This window comes from Berghia stephanieae, chromosome 9 (genome assembly GCF_034508935.2).
Source record: "Berghia stephanieae isolate SIO BIC M18660-M18661 chromosome 9, UCSD_Bste_1.3, whole genome shotgun sequence".
Lineage (NCBI taxonomy): Eukaryota > Metazoa > Mollusca > Gastropoda > Nudibranchia > Aeolidiidae > Berghia > Berghia stephanieae.
The window spans coordinates 8,069,430-8,092,715 of record NC_088368.1 but is presented as its reverse complement, the minus strand read 5'-3'; the positions used below and the strand labels follow the sequence as shown (position 1 = coordinate 8,092,715).

At 34.6% G+C, this 23,286-nt stretch overlaps 1 protein-coding gene across 2 annotated transcripts in view; it reads right to left on the bottom strand.

Moving 5' to 3' along the window:
• Positions 1–1,265: 1,265 nt before the first annotated feature.
• LOC144979600 (protein-associating with the carboxyl-terminal domain of ezrin-like) overlaps positions 1,266–23,286 on the bottom strand; it is a 28,066-nt gene continuing 6,045 nt past the window's right edge. The window contains exons 4-14 of one of the 2 annotated variants that reach the window (XM_078926366.1): positions 21,443–21,613; positions 20,251–20,350; positions 19,516–19,621; positions 18,631–18,708; positions 17,348–17,487; positions 16,688–16,887; positions 12,973–13,113; positions 12,318–12,469; positions 10,827–10,990; positions 8,231–8,787; positions 1,266–7,566 (exon numbers count right to left, since the gene is read on the bottom strand). In XM_078926366.1, the coding sequence (XP_078782492.1) occupies positions 7,510–7,566; positions 8,231–8,787; positions 10,827–10,990; positions 12,318–12,469; positions 12,973–13,113; positions 16,688–16,887; positions 17,348–17,487; positions 18,631–18,708; positions 19,516–19,621; positions 20,251–20,350; positions 21,443–21,613 (1,866 nt within the window). In that variant the 3' untranslated portion in view covers positions 1,266–7,509. Of the gene's footprint in view, positions 7,567–8,230; positions 9,259–10,826; positions 10,991–12,317; positions 12,470–12,972; positions 13,114–16,687; positions 16,888–17,347; positions 17,488–18,630; positions 18,709–19,515; positions 19,622–20,250; positions 20,351–21,442; positions 21,614–23,286 lie in introns of both variants that reach the window. The other variant, XM_078926365.1, reaches the window with a different exon arrangement.

Below are 23,286 nucleotides of genomic sequence, written 5' to 3'. Positions count from 1 at the left end.
AAAAAGAACGGGTCCAAGTACTGAACCCTGGGGAACCCCACAATCAAGAAGATTTCCTCCGATCTATATTCATCCACCGTAATAATCTGTTTACGATTAAACAAATATGACCTAAACCAATCAAGCGCTGCACCAGACACGCCATAAGTAATTTCAAGACGTTTGAGAAGAAGATTGTGATCAATAGTATCAAAAGCAGACGATAGGTCAAGCAAATTCAGCAAAGAACATGAACCATTGTCTATAACAGAGAGGAGATCATTAACAACCCTAACAAGTGCGGTTTCCGTCGAATGATGTTGCCTATAAGCAGACTGAAATTTTTCTTCAAGACAATTATTTTTAAGATGAGACAGTAATTGTTTCAAAACAAGCTTTTCTAAGATCTTAGAGAGAAAAGGAAGATTAGAGACAGGGCGATAGTTTTTTAAGTTCTCTTTATCGAGATCAGGTTTTTTCAAAAGGGGTTTGACATGAGCAACTTTGTAAATGTCTGGTACAGCACCTGACTGCAACGAATTATTAACAATACATGTAAATGGTGTTAAAATTACATCAATGCATTTTTTTAAAATGGCAGTATTTAAGGGGTCTAAATCACAACTTTTAGTTGGAGACGACATAATGCAATCACGTAAGTCAGCTTCAGTAATCTTTGAAAAATGTGTTAACGAATCACCATGAAACTTGTCAAATGTTGTAGGGATCGATTCAGACAAGAGTTCCTTCCTGATGGTATCCGTTTTTTCTTTACTTAGTTTGAGATCACCTATAAGTCTCATCCCGATACAAGCACAAGATCCAACAAAGAGGAATACACTCAAATGCTTCATTATACATTCAAAATAACATATTTAATAATACAGAGAGATGATTTACAAGGGGAAAAAAAATATCATCTCCCAAAACAATAACTATGCATTTGGCTGTTTCCCTCCCAGCTAGGACTCTAGCCAGGGCCAGGACAAAACCAAGTAATCTCATTCCAAGACAAAGACTGAAAGCATGTTGGAAAACAGGTACAGGGGGATAGAAGACACAAGTACCTCCCTGCCCTCTATGGGAGGTAGGAACCCCACCCAGGCATACTGAAACCAATTCCCCTTTGTTTCACCTGTTTTTTTTTTTTTGTGCTTTAATTGTGAATCTGGAACTTTTTACTATCCCATTTTCTTCCTTTTTACTGCCGCTGATATGACCTTAATGTTTTGCAAGCGCCGTAAAACCTTTAAAAACAAACAAACAAACAAAGGTTTTACGGCCCTAGCACAGCATTAAGGTCATATCAGCGGCAGTAAAAAGGAAGAAAATGGGATAGTAAAAAGTTCCAGATTCACAAGTAAAGCACACAAAAAAAACAAAAACTGGCGAAACAAAGGGGAATTGGTTTCAATAGGGAACAGATGTAGATTCCAAGAGCACACTTATCAAAGTTTGAGATCACCTAAAAAAGTCCCATCCCGACACAATCACAGGTCCCCACTAAGAGGAACACACTCAAATGTTTACAAGTCATATATAATATGTAAACAAAACATAATACAGTGCATAACAGAGAGATGATTTACAAGACAAAAAAATATAATCTCCCGAAACAACTATACCTTTGACTGTTTCCCTCCCAGCCAGGATATCCGGCCAGGACCAGCACAAAACCAAGCAATCTCATTCAAAGACAAAGACAGAAAGTATGTTGGAAAACAGATATATGGAGATAGAAGACACAGTAAGTGCCTTCCTGTCCACTATGGGAGGTCAGGAACACCACTCAGATACTGTGTACTGCGATGCCAATGGCACAAATAGTGCACTTATGCACTTTTGGATATTTTTTAAAACAAGATGTACGAGTACGATACGCAACATAATCTTATTCTCACATATTTATGGTGATGAGGCATTAATAATAATACGAGTACGATACGCAACATAATCTTATTCTCACATATTTATGGTGATGAGGCATTAATAATAATATGAGTACGATACGCAACATAATCTTATTCTCACATATTTATGGTGATGAGGCATTAATAATAATACAAGTACGATACGCAACATAATCTTATTCTCACATATTTATGGTGATGAGGCATTAATAATAATACTGAGGATGACGATGATATACAATAATAATATCACAATACCTATAAGAGGGTTGTTTCTTTCAACAAGTATGATAAACAGGGATTATCTGTGTGCACAATATTATCACATTACCCTTCCCCCTCCCCCATGCATATCGCATTTTTCGTTATTTGGATTACAAAGCAGTGTGTTGTATTGCAGGAACTGTTGTGTTTAAAAAAAAAAAAGGGGGGGGGGGGGTTCTTTGAGATGCCCACTCAAAAAAAAAATGTATATATTATGTCAGCAGTGGCAGAATACTTATGATTGTACTATGGAATAGAAAATAATAATATTAATGGAATTGAGCCAAGGTCAAAAGGTGCCCGCCTGATACCAGTGTTAAGAAAATTTGATTTTTACTTAATTATGGGCTGTTTTCATTGGGTTAATGCTTGTAATCAATTGATAATATGAAGAAGAGATAAAATGAGATAGCTCAACATACTCTGTTCAACAGAACATGAAATAAACAACTTGAAAGTCAAATTTGAATGCTGTTTGGCATGTGCTTAAAACGAGGTCAACGCATCACCTTTTTAGAAATCATGTAGAAATTAAATGTGATGTTTTAGCTCACGTGATTGAAATTTGACTAATAGTATAAAGTCAAAATTTACTTTTAAACACAATTGCAGTATATTACATATCTGATTAAGTTTCATATAGAGTTCTTAAAAAGTTGGTGTTGCTTGTGACCTTTGGTGTCATCAAACACAGCACAATACTAAGACTCGACACGAAACTTTAAAGCTCATATTTAATGTTTATAAAATCTTTTATTATGAGAAAAAAGGATAGATTTACTATCTGAATTCAAATCTTGGAGTAAATGTATACCGTTTTGCCGATATTGAGGTTTATTGGTTTTGGTGTCATTTGTCACAAGCAACACGGCATGCGTGAACACGTGGAAGTTTGTTTCGTTAAATGGCGATTCGCAATTTTGATCCACCCTTCTAACCAGTCTTTGAAGTGCAGCACTTTCATTTGCCTTTCCAGCGTGGCTCCAGGCAGAAAAGGTAAGTTGAACTTTGGTGTCATCGCTATTTTACATTGTCACAAGCAACACTTGATATTGGATATTACAAAGTGCCACCAAAAAAAATTGTTTTCAGCTGTTATTCTATTTACAAATATGATATTATGACATCTCACATAAGACTGTGATTTTGACACAGTTAATTATTTCCTTGTACTTCTAATTTTTTATGTTTCAGGGTTGTATCAATCAAGAAAAAGACAAAACTCAAGCTTTTGACGAATTCAGATAAAAGAAGGGTTGTCAAGAAATTTGATTTGATTTACTATTAACACACTAAATTACTACAAACTAGCAGATTTGAGCAGTAGGGCGGATGTTACGGTATGGTTACATGAATTCATTACCATGGCTGATATTTATCTAGTGTTTGTATGACTTCTGGTACTTTTTGTGACCATTGGTGTCATTGGTTAAAATGTCACAGGTGACACTTAAGTTTGAAGTTTCTAATGTATTTCTGTTTTCATGTTCTTCAAAGCTTGAAATGTCATTGAATTACATTTTAACAGGCTATATTACATGTGTTCAGTTGCTATTCTTGATTTATTGAGGCAAAATTGCGTTCTAGTGCCGATTTTGACCAAAGTAATAGCAACAATGGTATTACTAATTTCTAAGTATATTTCCAATTTGAAAGTATTTAGTTTCTTACAATATTATTGAATTTCATTTTAGAGTAGGTTATTGTGCTTTTTTGACTGAAAATAATGATATATTATGGACGAAAGTGTGATTTGGTGTTGCTTGTGACATAAGTAATGGTGTCACCGGTCTTATGTCACAAGTCACATTCAGATGCTCTAATCTCCATGTATATTTCTATTTTTGAAGTCTTTGATTTCTGAAATATTATTAAATTCCATATTTAACTTTGGTTATCACACTGGTTTGACTGAAATTAATGATATATTGTCGAAATTGCAATTTGGCATTGCTTGTGACATAAGTAATGGTGTCATCGGTCTAATGTCACAAGTGACACAATGTCGCTAAATAAGATATGCTTTGGTCACATTATTTCCCAACATTTTATTCCAAAAGTTTCTGAACATAGCTGGTAATAAGCATATGCAATATTGTTGTTGTTGTTAATGCACAAACATTTTTATGAAATAATATATTTGCATTCTATGTTGCTTGTGACCGATGACACCAAAAAGCAACATTTTCTCCAATAGTTGGTAATATTATTGTACTATGATTGTTGTTGATTGTGTCTTTTTGTCTATAACTTACTAAATAAAGTTTGATACTCAACAAAAATCATTTGGTTATTGAGTTTTTTGTCTCATTTTGGTGTCACCGGTCACAGGTGACACCGACAACCTATAGGTATTGTTGACGATATTATGCTGCGTTAGACCTTAAAGTTATCTAAAGGGCCTTTGATTCATGAAGTACAGGGTTTTTGCTACACATATAGAAACATGAATGGACTATTATGTCACTTTTATTTTGAGAAAAAAAATTGGCACCTTTTGAACTTGGCTCAATTACACTTGTTTTTTTTCTTTTTTTAAGATCTATTTCGAGGTACGGCATACCTACACTTAAATAAATAATGGAGAGTCACTTTCTGGAACTGAATTCTGCCATTAACTCACTTAACCCTAACACCGACTATACCCGGATTACTTTTACCCCATGCCTATTTATTACATTTTTCTGAGAAAAATTATAGGCGTAGTGCTAATGTTTTTAGTTTGTGCATGTTAATGGTAGTTGAATAAAACTATCTATGTACATGCTCATTTTAAATACATTTTTTTTCCAATTTTGAAAAGCAGCAAAAATATCTAGGATTGAGTGAGTTAATGTAAAGCAAAATTATGAAAATTGGACTTGGAGAAGAAAAAAAAAGTTTTCTTTTTGCTGTGTTTGGCAGTGATTCACAGCTATTCAGATTTAGTCATACACCAGTGCCTGCTCCCAAATTTGTTTCTTTCTAATACTAATACATGGTCACTCAGAGAAATTATACACAATTACATCACTCAAAGAAAACCACATTCACTCACATCATACGATTTCCTTTATGGAAATGTCTCCCACAATCTGAGCTAAACTAAGTCACCTCACTACAACTACAAGACAAGGACAGAAAGTCAGAGAGAAAGGGACAACAGATTAGATAAACTTTTTTTTTTAAATGGAGCTATTATATAGCGCAATATCCACTAAACATGCTCAAAGCGCTTTACAAGGGGTCCCTGGCCATGACACCTGTAAGGCGTTATACAATTATTTCTTTTTGAACAGCGACAACACTGTTAATGGCCAGGTACTCATTACATGGTGAGAAAATGTGAGTAAAGAGCCTTTTCCAAGGACTCAATTATGTGACGAGTGAGGCTCGAACCCAGGACCTTCCGATCTGAAAGCGGGTGTCATACCACAAGACCACATAATAGCCGATAGCCTCTGACCAATAGCCCATGAGCAAATGGATTAGTTCATTCTAACTGATGAAAAGACGCATCCAATAAACTTAGAGTTGACCGGAAAACAACCACGCACCTTGACCCGATTTGGACAGTCCCTATAGTCATCATTCAGTAAACAAAGGCAGTGATTGCTAAAACGAGTAAACTACAATTGTATTAAACTACACATGTATTACTATTGATGAGGTGTTTAAATGAAATACTCAATTGTTATCCCCTCCTGATCAATCGAAGAGACACACTAAACTGTTGTAAACTATTTGAGTCTAGATTTAGATAATCCAGTTAGAAATCATCATCCAACTGGAAGTCTAAAAACAACAAAGAGCAAAGGGAAGTCCGCTTTACTTATCCTAATGTTTGTAAACAACCATTTATGTTTGACAGAATGGACTTTGGGGGTGTGTCACCAAAAAAAATCCTGTGTTTTTATCGGTCAAAACTCTACTGATTAATTGACTGCCTCCTTCACAGTACTTAATGCACTACAAAAAAAATCCATTTATTCTCCCAGCATTCCAAAGTTGTATTGCATACAGTACAAGTTAGTTGTTTGGCATCACTTTGGGTACTGCTTTTTTTTTTTTTTTTTTAACAATAACCATCACTCTCCACAGAAGTATGCTCATTCATTCAAACCTAAGTCGAGTGGAGCACCGTGCATTAAACTGCCTAAACCAAGATACATTTTATAACCTTACTATCTATTGCTTGCCCAACAATTATTCAAAGAAGCATGACACAGTAGTTTGATCTTTGCTTCATAATAATGAAGTATTGGTTTTGAACCAAACCCCCACCATTGTGACTTTTATTATTATTATTATTATTATTATTATTCTTATTATTATTATATAATTATTATTTGATATAGCGCCAGTATCCACAAATAGTGCTCAGAGATGCTTTACAAGTGTTTTTTTTGGTATCACACAAGTTCATTCATTCGACTACAAAATCACCACAACAGTCACACACACACACACCCACATCTTGTTCGAAGTTCACATAGACTTTTAGAAAGTGACCTCACCTTGGCTCATGGTCTTTTTTTATCAGAGAGGTTCTTATGAAATTTTACACACATTCTTATCAGGATGAAATAATTTCAACAACAACAACAATAAAAAAGAGTAAGTATAAGATGAACGAAATGTCTATATTTTCTCCATTCCACTTCCACGTTAAGAGATCACAACGAGTATTCCCCTCCAGCACCATTTAATGACTTTACATATTTTAAAAGGCATCATCAAAACGATAGGGATATGACAATAACTTACAAGACACAATATGAAAGACCTTTTCATTTATTTATAGTGAACTTATGATAATAATAATAATAATAATAATAATAATAATAATAATAATAATAATAATAATAATAATAATAATAATAATAATAATAATAATAATAATAATATTTATAATAATAACAAAAAGGAATAACAATTTAACAACAACGACAATAATCCTATAAAGTCCTAAGGCCCACGGAGTTTGCCATTTATTCTGGTCTATGTAGCCTTAAATATACAATGTAACAATTGTCCGCTATCTATTGGACAGGATGCTGGCCTGCTAGATCTAACAGACCAAGATACCCTATCCTTAATGGGTGGACTGAGGAGTCAAAATAATAATAATAATAAAATTTTTAAAAACAAACCCGTCAGTTTGTAAGTGAGTAGAGTTATCATCACATTGAGAGAATTATTGGGAACCCTCAATAATAACATAAACAACAATAATAGCAACAAAACAGAACTACACCATGGTATACTAGACTCCTGACTCATTCAAATATCATGTCACCATTTCCCCCCACAACAAGCGTAGAATAATTCCAACTTGCAATCTGAACCAAAGTTGGTCCTTGACCCCTGAAACCTCCTAGAAATCATCTGCTCCCCACCCATCGTCATCTCCCCAGCCAGCATCCTCTTGATCCTGAAATGGTAAAACAAAGGAATTCAATGAGGGAACAGAGGGGGGGGGGGGGGGGGATACGAATATCAAGAGAGAAAAATATCTATCCACCTAAAATGCATAATTTCCTTCCTCATTATTTTCAAATACTTTAGACCTGTTGAAGTGTGTGGTTCAATATACTTCTTGATCCATTTTTGAATATGATAAACATATTTAAAAAAAAAAAAATTTAAAAAGCAAACAAAAAAACAAACAAAAGTAGCCAACATTAATTTCATAAAAGTATACAGCGTACCAATATATCCTACTCACTAAATGTGTATAAGTAACTGGTCTACCTAAGATGCAAAAGACCAATTTATCTTTTACCTAAATCAAGCACAGATGTCCACTGGTGAAAGGAGGGGTGGGTTGGAGAGAAAGCTCATCGAGTTTAGGTGATTAAAAAGATTGCAAATTTCATCAAATTATTTTTTAAGAGAGATAAATCAATAATCAGGTTTCATTTTTACCAGTTCAGATCTGCAATTTTTCTGACCAATAGAAATAAATTGCCATCATCAATTCATTTTATGTAAGCGTTTCAGATTTTTAAGGAAAAAAAGTAATAAAGAAATGTTGCAATGTGCAACTTCATTTTATGTAAAGAATTCATCAATAATCAATTTGACATCAAACTCACCCCTTGGGAACTCGCATCCACAGCAAATAATGCTGTGTTTTTGACAACAGGTTCCTGAAACGTCTCCTGCACCTTTTCTTCCCTGATTGCAACCTTAGACTGACTTTTAGAAGTAGATGAAGTGGAGTCGATATTGTCTAGGTTATCCAGCATGTCTTTGACAGAATTGACTGAAGTAGCAGAAGATGCAATAACTGGAGCCATGTCCGCAAAGAGATCCTCCATTTGTGGCACTGATTTGGACTTGATTTCTATACTCTTGATATCATAACCCAAGCCTAGATCGTCTGTCGGTTTCTTTAATTTAGGTTTTGAAATTGACTTCGATTTACTAGGCTGAGCTGATGAAGAGGAGGATGTTGTAGATGATTGTGAAGATGATGAAGAGTTGGGATTTTTTAACTTGAGAGATTTAACACCAGCTGAAGATGACAAAACTGTACTGGGTGATTCTAAAGCACTATTTATAACATTGTCATTATGTTGGTTATCACCAGATTGTGTAATATCACTGTTCTTTTTTCTGTTTCCACCAAGGCTAAGAGGTCCCTTAGTTCCTGAGAAGTGAGAATGAGCATTTGTTACTTTGGTATCATTAATTCCTGTAGAAGTAACATCTGACCAATTAATGATCGGCGTTGGTGATGGTGGCAGATAGCTATCAAGAGTGTCTTCCTTCTGGTACGGACTAGGAGATGTTGGAATTTTATTACTATTACTATTAAAGTTTTCTGAATCTGACATATGTTTCAACTCTTCTTCGATTTCATCGCTGAAATTTCCGTCGGCATCATCCCAATCTGACCAGTCAGGTTTGCTCTCTTCCTCCATTACAACTTCCTCTTTCTGATAAACTCCATCGTCAATTTCCAGTCTAATCAAACCATCATCATCCTTTTCATCTACATTGATATCGTTAAAGCTTTTATAATCATCACCCGTTGATAATTTCTTGTCCTCCAGATCTAAATCAGCTATTTTCTCTATAATTGGTGTTGAATCCTCATCCCTCCCCGAATGCTGTGTCCCTGTCAGTAAAATTCATTTAGACTTCAAATGACACTTGTAACACTTTTATTATCATCACCATCATTATCACGATTATTATCAATATCATTATTACTAATATTATTATTATTATTATTATTATTATTATTATTATTATTATTATTATAATTATCACCATTATTATTATTATCACCATTATTATATTATCATTATTATCATCATTATCATCATTATTATTATTATTATTATTATTATTATCACCATCATTACTATTCTTCTTCTTCTTCTTCTTCTTCTTCTTCTTCTTATTATTATTATTATTATTATTATTATCACCATTATTACTATTATTATTATTATTATTATTATTATTATTATTATTATTATTATTATTATTATTTTTGTTATTACTATTATTATTATTATTATTATTATTTTTGTTATTACTTTTATTGTTATTATTATTATTATTATCATTATTGTTATTATTATCAATATTATTGTTCATATTATCAATATTATTGTCATTATTATTATTATTATTATTATGATCATTATTCTTATCATAGAATCTTTAAAAAGAAACAACAACATGTAGCTCATTCATGCAAATCAGCCTTAAAATGATTCATATTTACAAAATAAATATGATGAAGAAACAGATGGGTAGCAATATACAGTCATATGGTTGTTGCTTAATACTCAAGAGGTCCTGAGTTTCATTAACATGCATGCTATGTGAGGTTTAGCAAGTAATCTCTACACCGCTCACTTTGAGGCATTACACTGTGGCTCATGCCTGGTTATTCAAGTCTTCCCCTGGAAAAGGCCTGATAGTAAATTTTCCCCTTGGGATGAATAAAGGGAATGTTGTTTGTTTTGTCTTTAAGGATTTTATGGTACTTGCAACACATATTTAGGTTATATCAGCGCCAGTAAAAAGGAAGATAATGGGATAGTAAAAAGGTCTAGAATTACAAATAAAACACCCAAGAGAAAGTAAGTCAAAGGAGAACTGGGAACAAATAGGGATCAGATGTAGATTCTAAGAGCATGTCACAAATGTACTTAGTTTGAGATCACCTATAAGTCTCATCTGGACAAAAGCACAAGATCCAACAAATAGGAAGACACTCAAATGCTTATATAGCAGAGAGATGATTTACAAGGAAAAAAAATATCATTTCCCTGTTTCCCTCCCAGCCAGGGCCAAGACAAAACCCATTCCAAGACAAAGACAGAAAGCAATTGGAAAACAGACAGGGGGATAGAAGACACAGCAAGTACCTCACTGCCCACTATGGGAGGTCAGGAACCCCACCAGGAATAAAGGGAATATATTCATTCATATTTATTCATTTATCATCACACACATGATGACATTCAAAAGCTAAGAACACTTGCACTGGACAGAGATTTATGAAAACAAATTACTTACTGGATATTAATATTAGAAACAGTGACACCTCAAAGTAACACACACATTCACGGCAAGCGTCCACAGAGACGGTGCAGCCATATTCATTCATTCAATCATTATCAATAGACGGCAAGAGTATCAACAGCCACTTAGTACATAACTACTTACCCTCACTCGTGATAACAGTTTGTTTGGTTTTTGCCTTCATTCTCCTTTCCTCTCTTTTCAATCTTGCCTCTTCTCTCCGTTGCTCACGCTCCCTCATCTTTTTCTGCTTCTCCTCTGAGAGAGCCGTTGTCGATAACTTTGAAGACGAGTGACCACCAGATTTCCTGCATTAAAGAGAAAACAAACAAAAAAACCCCATTATGTTTAAATAAATACAATGTCCCACGAGTTATTCAGAGGGAGGATGGACAAAAAATGTGTATATATTTGAAAAGTTTACATGAAAATAGAAAAAGCGACTCCTGCAGCTCTAGAAATAGACCAAGACTCTATACTAAGTGATAATCTTATATCATTATTTGTTTGTGTGGCCTTGAGGTAGAGCACTTGACTTGTAACGGGCAGGTCACAGTTCAGACTCCTGCTGTGGATGGCCCAAAGTTGGGTCTTTGGAAAAGACTCTTTACTTGCATTTTCTCACCTCCATCAGGGCTAAAATGAATAAATAATCCGTAAAATAAAATAAAAGAAAAGTGCCTTATAAACGTTAAGTTTTGTCCAACATGTGAAGTGCAGCTGTTGGATTTGAAACCCTTGTTTAACGCTTTGAGCATATTTAGTGGATATTTAACTATATAAATAAGGTCACATAGATCAGTGTATAGCCATATCACTTTGGCTTTGCATCATTAAAGAAGGCAAGAGATGTTTTACTGTTTATTTCTCCTTTTCTTAAAAAAAAATCTAAGATATAATATTAAAGCAGTCATCTTTTAAAAACTTAAAATTTAAAATAAAAAATTCATGGTCCATTTGAGGGTACCAATCGGTTGGTTGGTAGATCCCTCACCTCAAAGCAAAGAGACTTCATGTCCGCCCAGCTGGGTCTGATATTCAAATGGTAGCAAGCCATTGCTGCTGTCCATTTCAGATATATATATATATATATAGATATCCATTTCCATTTAATCACATTGTAAGCCTCTTTCTTTGTTTGTGCATGTCATATGCATTTTTGTTACAGTGCAAATGAATGTGAACTGTAGTTCTGAATCACCAAATAAAGATGTTACTTCGCGCAACAAGACAGCATTTAGCTACAGCTCATTCCTTTCTAAACTGGATTGCTTCAGGATTTTTGCTAAAAATCATATGGAATGATGTCAGGTCTGCCAAGGGTGACAAACAAAAAAAATTGAATATATTTTTCCCCCCTAAAATTGAGAATTTCATGAAAAGAAACAAAAAACCTTACATTAGCTATAAATTTGATTTGTACCATTATTAATGTGAATTAAAAGAAGAAGAAAAAATATCATGTAACTCATTTTGATCTCGTATCTGTTTCAATTTCTGAGTTATAAAAAAAATCCCTAAAATGTTGGTTTAGTAATTGGAATTTGGTTATTAAAAAATCCTAATATGGCCCCAATAAAAATCTGGATACATCAATCAAATCCGTTTTAATGCCAGGTTTGTAAGATAACTCACAGTCCATAAGCCAAGTCTTTGAGTAGAGGTTTGTGATTCGGATCTTTGATTGTAGACAAAGGTGAATGCTGGGATGGCCTGGAAGAAGTGAGGACACTAGTCACATTGGGAGTAGACAAAGAAAGATTTTGGAGGTCTTCAGATGACACAGGCTGGAGATGAAATTTAAACAAAAATATCATTGGGGAAAACATATGGTAGAACAATTTGTGTCTAACATTCAAAATGGTCCAAATGGCTAGAAAATGTCTGCATTTGAAATGGCTATGACTATAATGAAATGATTTGAAAGAACCAAGATAGTTTACAAATTCATACATTATCCTAAATATAAACAAAGATAATGCAACACTAGACCAACCACAAACAAAAAACAAACAAATCTGTATGTTTTATGAAAAAAAAAGAAAGAATTTTGAAAATAAAATCGAAATTGTCTCAACAACACATGTTTTCAATGATTAAATCATCAATTCAAAATGCTTTTTAAAAAAACAATTGTGTAGTATAGCTCAATTCGATCATTTAATGGGTAAACTAAAAATATTTTAAATGCTATTCTTTATAAATTTTGGTTTGAACATCGGAATTTGGATAAATTTGCCCCCCTGAAAAAATGAACATAATTATTAAAGCTGTAAACACATTTCCATACCTTTGGTATCCCATGGAAGAAAAAACATTTCCTGGATCCCCCTATGACAAAATCCCCTCCCAGCAGAGGTACCAATTCAGCCAAGGCCTTCAAACTGGCAGCAACTAGTCTGTCATCTGTGTCTCGAATTCCCAGCAAAATCTGTCAAATCAAACCAAAAAAAAAAAAGAACACAAAACTACAGTAAATAACAGACTTCCTGAACATGTGGACACACACAAAAGTATTGAAGTAAAATCAATACACAGCTTCAAAAACTAACCTCAACGCATAAATAATCAAAATGTGCTGTCTGAAGATTTTAATCCAAACAAAACAATAAATATGAGGAAATGACAAGTTTCAATAAATGGCAGAAGACAAAGCCTTGTTGACATTTTGGGTTTAATCAAAGTGGGGGTCCCAATAGCCCAGCTGGTAGAGTGCTCGCTTCACATACAAAGGGACCAAGATCGATCCCAGGTGCAGCCGAGATATTTTTCTGACCTCCCCATCCACCCAGCAGTGATTGGGTAGCTGGGTCTCTTAGATCTGGTGGAAAGTACTTTGCAATAGATTAGCGTCCTATCCAAAGGGTAGCAAGCAATTGCTATTGTCCTGTTTCATGCTATAGAAACCAAGATAAACTCCGGCGAGATGGGCCTCATGGCTCGGGAGGACTACTTTTTAATCAAAACAATAAAACAACTAGAACCAATGATCATGTTTAGAAAAATTTTTAAAAATAAATATTCAAAGACAAAAGATACACTAATGTGGTTTTGTTGTTGTTGTTGTTGTTGGCAGTGGTGGTGGTGTTGTACGTGAGCAATCGTGGTTTATCTCCTGTTACTTATTGACTCCTACCATTTCTTTATTATCATTTTTGTTCTAACTTCAATACGAGATACAATTGTCTTCGTTTATAAGCATGGTCGGTTGGGAATCAAGTAGAGCGTGCTTATAGCCGGATCATGCTCTGGGGGACTATTATTGTTTATTTTTCAGGGATTTTACTGTCCTCAGGACAATTTTAGGTCATGCATGTCAAGACTGGTGAAAGGGAGGATTATGAAATGAAGAAAATATTGCAGATCTGCACTTAATAGCATCTGAGATAAAGTAAGTCAAGGATGATTAGTTCAAATAGAACCTGAAGTAAGATTCCAGTGGCAATCTATGTATATATATATATATACTAGTAAAAAGCCCGCAATTTCGCGGAGAAAGAACTATTTTCATTCGATATTGCCAGAATCATTTTCTTGATTAGCTTGATTACGATTGATGCACATTTTAATCGATGTGCTTGTCGTCGCTGCCGTGCTTTATTCGGCATGATTTTAGTTTATCGGTCAGTAGATATCAATATCAATAAGTCGCAAGTCTTTACCACGCTTTACTTGGGAGTGCTTTGCACAACCTTCAATTCTTCACAAATTAAAATGGCGGCCAAGAATCAAAACAATGGTCAAATTAGGAAATTTTAAACTTTCACAAATCTATTGAGGTTTGTTCTAGAGTTTTTAAAACGCTTTTTTAATATGATGAAAAATTGAATAAATAAACGCCTGACAAAAGATCAACGGTGAAAATACAAATTGAATGAATACTGGGGATGTAGGAGCTTTCGGAATGTCTCCCCTTTACTTACCTTATGTGAGGTCAAATGAAAATCTGAATAATTATCACATCGATGGCATAAAAACGACAGTAATATCAGCAGTAATATTAGTTGATGTTGTTAATCTGTAAAACTTGTTTAAAATTTCTGTAAATCCGAATACCGTCATGTGATCAAGTGAATTATATCACTATGAATGCCACGATTTGCTGAAAAATGCCAATCTGACAGTTCCTAGCAAACACCCTCCCCCCCCCCCCCCCCCTTGCTCAGGAATTTCTCTACTTGATGAACACACCCCCCCCCCCCCGCCCCTTTTTTTTTTCTTCCACGCAACCACATTCCAAAACACACTCACACACACACACACACATGTATACACCACACACTCACACACAGACACATAAACATACACGCAATGAGAACACACGACTACATAACAACACTGATCACCGCTAAATCAACACAACGGAAGTAAGGACTCTACTGGACAGATAGAGTTGAGGGTGTGGCCATGAGGTGTGTTAGTGTCTTGGGTAAATTTTTTATGATATCTGTTTGACTTAACGAACTTTCAAACTGACTTTAAATTATAAAAGGAAATCAAGTTATCTGTTTATCTATCTGTAAAAAATACATTTCTATTTTTCAAATCTTTCAGTAGAGTTGTGCGCCGTATCAATTTTTTAATTGACTCAAATAAGCACAATGTTCTCCACAAGGCTATATTTTTTAAAGAAAAGATATATATATATTAATATAGGGTGCAAGAAAAAAACCTGGAAAAAATGATGACGCTGTTTCAATGCAAAGAAGAAATCAGAAACAGTAAAAAAATTTCAAGCAACAAGAATAATATCTTAAGTTAATACTTGTCAAGTTTGATTAAAAATTCACCATTGTTCAGAAAATATACCATTTATACCAAAGTCATATATAAATTATGATATGAAAAGTTTTCAAACTTGCATCTTGTTTTTAGCAGCATGGTGTTACTAGAGGAGCAAGCTCCCCATCTTGTTGAAAATCAAATGACCTACCAAGATAGGTTCTGGAATAAGTTTTTCTTCTAACAACGTTGCATAACTTTCAATACGACGCGGAAATCATATTCAATTTATTTCCAAAAATGAAATGGGATTACTTGAATCCAATGGACTACAGCATAATATGGACAATGATGTCGAAACAGTGTATTAGAGTTGTACGTTTTACATAGAAGCAGAGTGAAAAGAGTCAATTTAAACTGCATAGGATCGAATCATTATCTAAGACATTAGAAAATCAATTGGATCATGGAAAAAAAGGCTATGCACATTAATAAAGCAAAATGGGAGAAATAACAGATTGCATCAAAATTTGAGAATAATGTAAAAATCTTGGATATGGCAAATTAGAGGTGTTTCTATTAAAACAAATGTCAAATAATCATTTCCCAATATGTTTTCTTGAAAATTTGTGTACATCAAGTTCAATAACTTGGTTTGATTGAAGTGAAATTTCAGACTTGCATCACTAACGTGGCGGCGGCAGTTACCGGCTTGTAAACTTTTCTGTTTTGATTTTCTCGCACCCGATATATATATATATATATATATATATATATATATATATATAAATATATATATATATATCTCGGGTGCAAGAAAATTAAAACAGAATGGATATATGGATATATATATGGATATAAATGTGTGTGTGCGTTAGCATGTGTCTGTGTGTATAGAGAGTAATACTATACCAAATATAGATATATTTTTATAAGGGAAAAAAAAGTATCTTTCAAAAATAATACATCCATCTGACTATCAACCCCTCAGCTTAAGACAGGGCATGGCCCCTGCACGATTCCAGGATCTCATTCCATAACAATGAAACAAAGACACATGGAAGTGTACAAAAGCCATGGAGGAATGGAAGTAGAAGCAAGAAGCAACCTTCTCAACCTACAAGAGAAATGAAGGGATCTTGCACAGTCAACTTTATTTTTTTTCTTTCAAGAAACCAGTAACTGCTTCACCAAAGCTTGTTAAGGTTTGAAATCATGCAACAAAATCAGAAATCTCCATGAAGTTGTCTAAAAACCTGTGCCCTTTCTGATTTACAACATACCTGTAAGAAGATATCATCCTCTAGCTGTTCTCTTGAAAAAAGGTGGACATAATGCTGAAAGTGTGAGAGGAGAACCAGTCTTATGTGGCAGTCGTGAACACGGAACACGTTACACAGGTGTGGGATGACATGAATGCGGTACAGATTCTCACTCAACAGACCAACCACATCATCCATGGATTTGGGTTTATTTATGGCATCTGAAGTAAAATGAAAAAAAAACAAAAAACGTTTAAACTTTACACTATTGCAAGGGCCTGTATGGAGTTGAGACTGTGGCAAAAGGTAATTTTTGCAGAGCCAACTACAATGCCAGTAAAACAAGATAAGACATTAAAAAATCATTTTCCCCCCTGAAGCCAAAAGTACAAAAACGCTTCATTATAATCTGGTTCATTAAAATGATATGACACCAAGAACTTCAAGTCTATATAAAAATAAACCATAAGCAAAAATTAAAGGTCAGTTTGTCAAATTAAATGTGCATAAATTACTATATCATTTTAGAAATCTGTCAGGTTTTATTATATTTAAAATAAGTGAATTCATGACCCTTTTCCAATCAGGGAAGAAAATTAACAAATTTTCTACCTTTTCCTTATTTCCTATGGAAACCCTGTCGTACACAGATACACAAAAACTCAAAAATTGCACGCATACCTTTATGAGGTCTGAGTAAAGATGGAACAACTTCTTTCTCTGCCGTTTCGTCTAAGAGGACAAACCGTGACAAGAGAGGCAGTACAAGCTTTCTGGCAATTACTTCTTCAGGTAAGTGTTGTAGTTTGGGAAGCAAAGAGCTGGAGGGGTGAATAGTGCATCATTTTAAACATTGTTTTTATTTGCATGCCATTCAATGTTCACACTGCACTAAACTGTTGTATTTCATATCGAAAAGGGAAACTGGAAATTGAGCTTTCATAACTTAGCTTCCTGCCCAAAAACTACCAAAGAACATGCTACAAATCTTTAGTCTGACCAATATGTATGGTGATCTGACAAAACCTGTAGAATGTCTGAAAAATGTGATTACCATTTTATTAACTTTGTATTTCTCTAGAAGACCAGTATTTTTTCAACACACTGTTGTTGGCTGTTTGCTTTACCTATCACAGCTGTGACATATTTCTCTCTCTCTCTCTGTACCTCCCTTTTTGTCTACTATGCTACCAAGATATGTAAAGGTTTCTACTTCATCAATGGGACTGTCATCAATCACTAATTTCTCAATACAAGTAGCGTTTACTTTCAATTGTTTAGGATTTGACAGCTCTAGTACCAAACCCTATGAACATTGATAAAATGTAAATCTCTATTAATCACATGTCCCAACTGTCACAAGACACTCACCTTCAGATTGGAAGGTCTTAAGTTCGAGTCCTGCTCAGAATGATGCAGAGTTGACTCCTTAGAAAAGGCTCTTTACTCACATTCTCTCACCATAACTCATGTGTAAAATGAGTATCTGGCCGTTAGCAGTGTGATATGTCATAAAAAAATGTAATATCGCCTTACAGACGTCATGTCTTGTCCTACAGGTAAAGTGTTGCTGCTGGCCAGTTACCCCTTGTAAAGCTCTTTGAGCACGTTTATTGTCCTGTATAAACACTCAAGTTTGTTTTTTCCATTATTGTATCCTAAAGCAAAACTTTATTTTTAACACATCACCAATGTCTTTTCCAGTGTGAATGAGAAAATAGTGAGAAGCAATGATGGACTGTGAAATAATGCTGGTTAAAAGAGACCCCTAAAGGGTTATATGTAACATTTGAAATGGAAATTCAATTCCATGTAGCTCGTTAAGGAAATAAATGATGCCTTGAACGTGATATAAAGGTGGAGATACCCTAAATAAAGGTACACATTCATCAATTGTTCATTTTATCCCATTCCTCTTCAAAACAACGTTTGTGCTTACAGCACTAGGATTAGGAGCCCTTTACCTGAAAAACTTCTTTTTCTGGTCCTCTGTCTTCACAGTCACATTTTTTATAAAGGCAACCACGTCTATAAAGTCTGACCTATGGAACAAATACGATTAAATTGGAATTAACAGTACGAATGCATTCTATAAAAAGTTTGGGAGGAGGAATGGGGGGAAGGTCTGATAGCTCAGTTGGTTGTAGACTTGAGAAGTACCAGTATTGGGTACAGGAGCAGGTTAGGTTGTTATCTGACTCCCCTGTCCATACACTAATATCTGGGTAGCTGGATCTGAAACAGCTGCAGAAAGCACTCTGTGGTAGAAAACTGTTCTATCCAAAAGGTGTCCAATAATTGTTGCGTTCCATTTACCGCTACAGTAATCAGGATTTTCTCTGTCTTCATGGGCTTGATTGGAAGAATTCTTCTCTCTAAATGTCAAGATAATCTTTGTTTATTATGAGATTATAATCTAATCAATGACATCAACATCTGTTCAAATAATCTTACTTTTTAAAAAATTACACCCTTTCACAATGGCGCCATAAATGTCGCCTAGGCATTCCATGAAGTAATTTTGATAATCCATCAAGCAGGATGTCTGATGTCAACAGGAATCACCCATGTTATCCAAAGTCTTACTAAGATAACAGGAATACTCTTTGGGACAGTCAGTAAAATTTATTTTACTGAATAGATAAACCCTGGCTCTATATGCCTACCTAAACTCATCCAACCAGTTGACATCCGGAGAATGAGAAGAAAATTATAAATTTACCATCTTATTCGGTTTCAAAACAGATATATATAAATATCTAGATATCAAGATTCTAAAGTCTAAGTGGCAGATCTCCCTTTTCTTTTCATCAAAAGTGACGGACAGTAAATTTTCATTCAACATTTACCTGAAGACAGATGAGCTAATGAGAGCAGAAGTTGTGAGTCTGCTGGTTGGATCTGAGGACACGCAAGGGGTTAGTTGTTTCTCTAACTCCCCAATGCTACTGTCATCTTGAATGGAAGATAGAAGAGAATAATAAAACATAAAATAATTAAAAAAAAAAAAGAATAAAAGTAAGTTAAAAAAGACAACAACTAAAAAAACACACCCACACACAACATTGCAATGACAAATATTACATAAGAGTTTAAAAATGTAACCTGAAAATTTTGATTCTATCAGTTGAGCAAATTGCCAAAAAGATGTTAAGACATGAGAATCTCAGGGAAATAAGCCAAGGGCAGACCAAGAAAATGATGATAGGATAACATCAAGGGCATGTGAAGACAAAAGGACATATATCACCATTCAAGTTTCCTCCAACATGGACCTCACCAGATCCTAACATCTCCCAAGACATCAGCATGGTAGAAGAAGAAAGCTGCAGTGAGAAGAAACAGTTTACACTGGGTTACAGCACACTGAATTTCAACGCGCTCTTCAATACGACACGCTGTAGCTGGGTGACCGATTGTATTGGTAACCTCCCATGAGACTCAGATTTCGACACAATCAGATTCTAGCATGGTTTTTGGCTTCTCCCAAGAGCGTGCTAGAATCCAGCATGGTAGAAGAGAAAATGAAGAGATCGTTTTATTGTATGCATCATTATAACAAAACAAAGACATGAACAACTTACTTCTATCTCGGACATAATCCGTAAGAGAATCCACAAGGGCTCCGAGAGCAAAGGAGTCTCTTGCATGAGGTGTTGACATGTCTAGTTTTACATTGCCAGTCTAACAAAATATAAAAAAGGAAAGGGGGGGGGGGAAATAGGGGTGGAGGAAATAAATAACTTCAACATACTCTCTATTTCATTGAATTGGTACACAAGAAACAAATTTGAAAAATGTCTTCAGGATAGATAGGCCTGGAGTTCCCTGTAGTTGTTACCTAACCCTGGTATTTAATTGGTAGATGTCTCTTACTTATATACAAATGGATCTATTTTATATCAACCGATTAATCCACTAAAAAGTGATTGGGAAGCAGGGCCTATGTTCGATCTTGTGGAAAGTAATTTTCCTTAAAACAATATCATATCCAAAAGGGTAATGAGCAGTTTTTACTGTCCATTTATGTTACAGAATGTGATATAAACTCGACCTCCATTGGTACAATTAAAGTAGTCATTTTAAAAGATTAATGCAACAAAAGTAGTATAATATAATAATAAAATAAAATATAATAATAATAATAAATAATAAATAATAATAATAATAATAATAATAATAATAATAATAATATTAAGAAGAAGAAGAAGAAAAGAAGAAGAAGAAGAAGAAGAAAGAAGAAAGAAGAAGAAAGAAGAAGAAGAAGAAGAAGAAGAAGAAGAAGAAGAAGAAGAAGAAGAAGGAGAAGGAGGAGTAGGAGGAGGAGGAGTAGGAGGAGGAGGAGGAGAAGAAGACACTTGTTTTCATTTAGGTCAAAAAACTTCTACTCCCTATATCAATCGATTAAAATAGGCCCATGAAGCCCGAGTATTCACTGCTGGGTGGACAGGGGATCAGAAAAAATCTCGACTGCCCCTGGGCTCGATCTTGGTCCCTTTGCGTGTGAAGCAAGTGCTCTACCAACTGAGCAATCGGGATCCCCAAAAGTACCTCTAACTTGTTGAAAATTCTTAAACCCAAGCCACCAAAGAAAATTTTGTCAAGGTGTAGCAGAGTCATGATGTGACACGGACTTCAATAAAGTCGGAGTCACACAGCCGTTACTGCACGCTTGGTTAAAATAAGATACTGTCATGTTAGAGTAAAGGATTGAATGCTGCCTGTGTGGAAGGTGAGGTGAATAATGTCAATTTTATCTCATCTTTACACAATTACCTTTTCTTCTGGTGAAAGACAATCCTCATTGCGGAAAGCTCTGGTGGACTCTAGGAATTCTGGGGTGGCCTCTAGGAATTTGCAAGCATGTTCCAAGCCACCTAATTTCCAGGAGCCGTCCTTGGAGACATAAATAGATGTGGAGCAGATGTTGTTGTGGCAGACGCCGAGCTATAAGAGAGCGAGGTGGGAGAATGTAGAGATTTTAGTTTTGTTTTAGTAGTTAAATTGTGCAAGCATCATTTATATGACATTTCAGTACCTATGAAAAGGAAAATGGTACACAAAAAAAGGACAATTAGATTTAAAATTTAGTGCCTGCAATACGTTTTACAGGTAAAAAAAAATCTTTCATGGAAAAACAAACTAGTTTGCATCTTTCTATTCCTCTCGATAAGATGTATCTCCAGCCATGGCTTGGGCAAAACCAAGTAATAACTCCCGAACAATGACATTAATGACACAAAGTCAGAAAGCCATAAAGGAAATATCATCAAATAAGGGTTAATTAGCACTTTATTTTGAGTTTGGGGTTTGTAAGATTCAATATAACCTTGAAGACTTTTATGCCATATTAACATCAGAGGAAACGAAAATGAAAAAGAGAAAATATCATTGAGCTAGAGTCTATGGCTCAAGAAAAAGGGTTATAAAAGGACTAATTAAATTTAGAACAAAAGTGTACAAACTAACAATCCATATGAAAAAATGGAGATTAAAATTTGGATTTGGCTATAAAGAGTATACAAATAATAAAACTGCACTTAGATTATGTTTATCATTAAAATAATCAGTGACTGGACTAATGTGATTATGTTTTCAGTTTATTATTAATTAGCTGAAAAATCATAAAAAATTGACTGAAGTAATTTCAACACTGAGGTCTTCATTTTATACAGAGACAATGAAAATTGACCAGGCATTCCATTTACATCTGAATACTGTGACAGGGTATAGAGCTTATTCCAAGGACTCACATTTGCACACCCTATCACCGGCTTTGAACAAGAACACTCGGGTCAGAAGTAGAGTGTCATACCAGAAGATCACAATCACTTTCAGTGAAGTATCTTAGTTGGCACCTAGACAAGAATCAAAATATTCAGACTTCAATTTCTAAGGCAGGCAACCAAATCGCCAATTGATATGAAAGGAAAGAAGAGATTGCAGGAGTCTATATCCCTCATTGACTGACAGAAAAGAGTTGCAATTCGCCTATCAAGATATTTGGAGATTTCATTGATGACAAATGTCTAACAATAACAACGAATGAAGTTCAAAATTTGCTCACAAAATAAAAGCAATAAATATATAGTAATGATTGTCAAAATGTCAGACTGACAGGTATGTATTTAATTAGATATGAGTTAATATTAGCAGATCTTGCTTCGTGGCTTAAAATTTTTTTTTTAATATTTGCATTTTCAGTCCAATAATTCGAAATCTGTAGGATAAAATAATGCTTCAAGGTCCTGAATATGTGATCTCTGGCACCAAACTTTTCTATTCAACAAGTTTTGGTGAACAAATTAATTTTAAACTTCTGCATTTGGACAAAAATATAAAGATCATAAAGCGGTTAGTGAATCTGTATTATTCCGTTTGTAGATAAGTAATGTCATTCAGTTGTCCAACATTTTAAATAATATATCAGTTTTGGCTTCTATTAAAAGGTGTGGTAACAATCCTCATTTTTTCATATATAAATTTAATTTAATACAGTCCAAGCAGGTTTAATGGGACAGCTCGGTTTCTGACAAATCATCCCAATTAATCGGCGGCCATGAGTTTGAGCAAATTTTTCAGATTTATCATAGTCCACTCTGCATTTATCCAGACTTGTG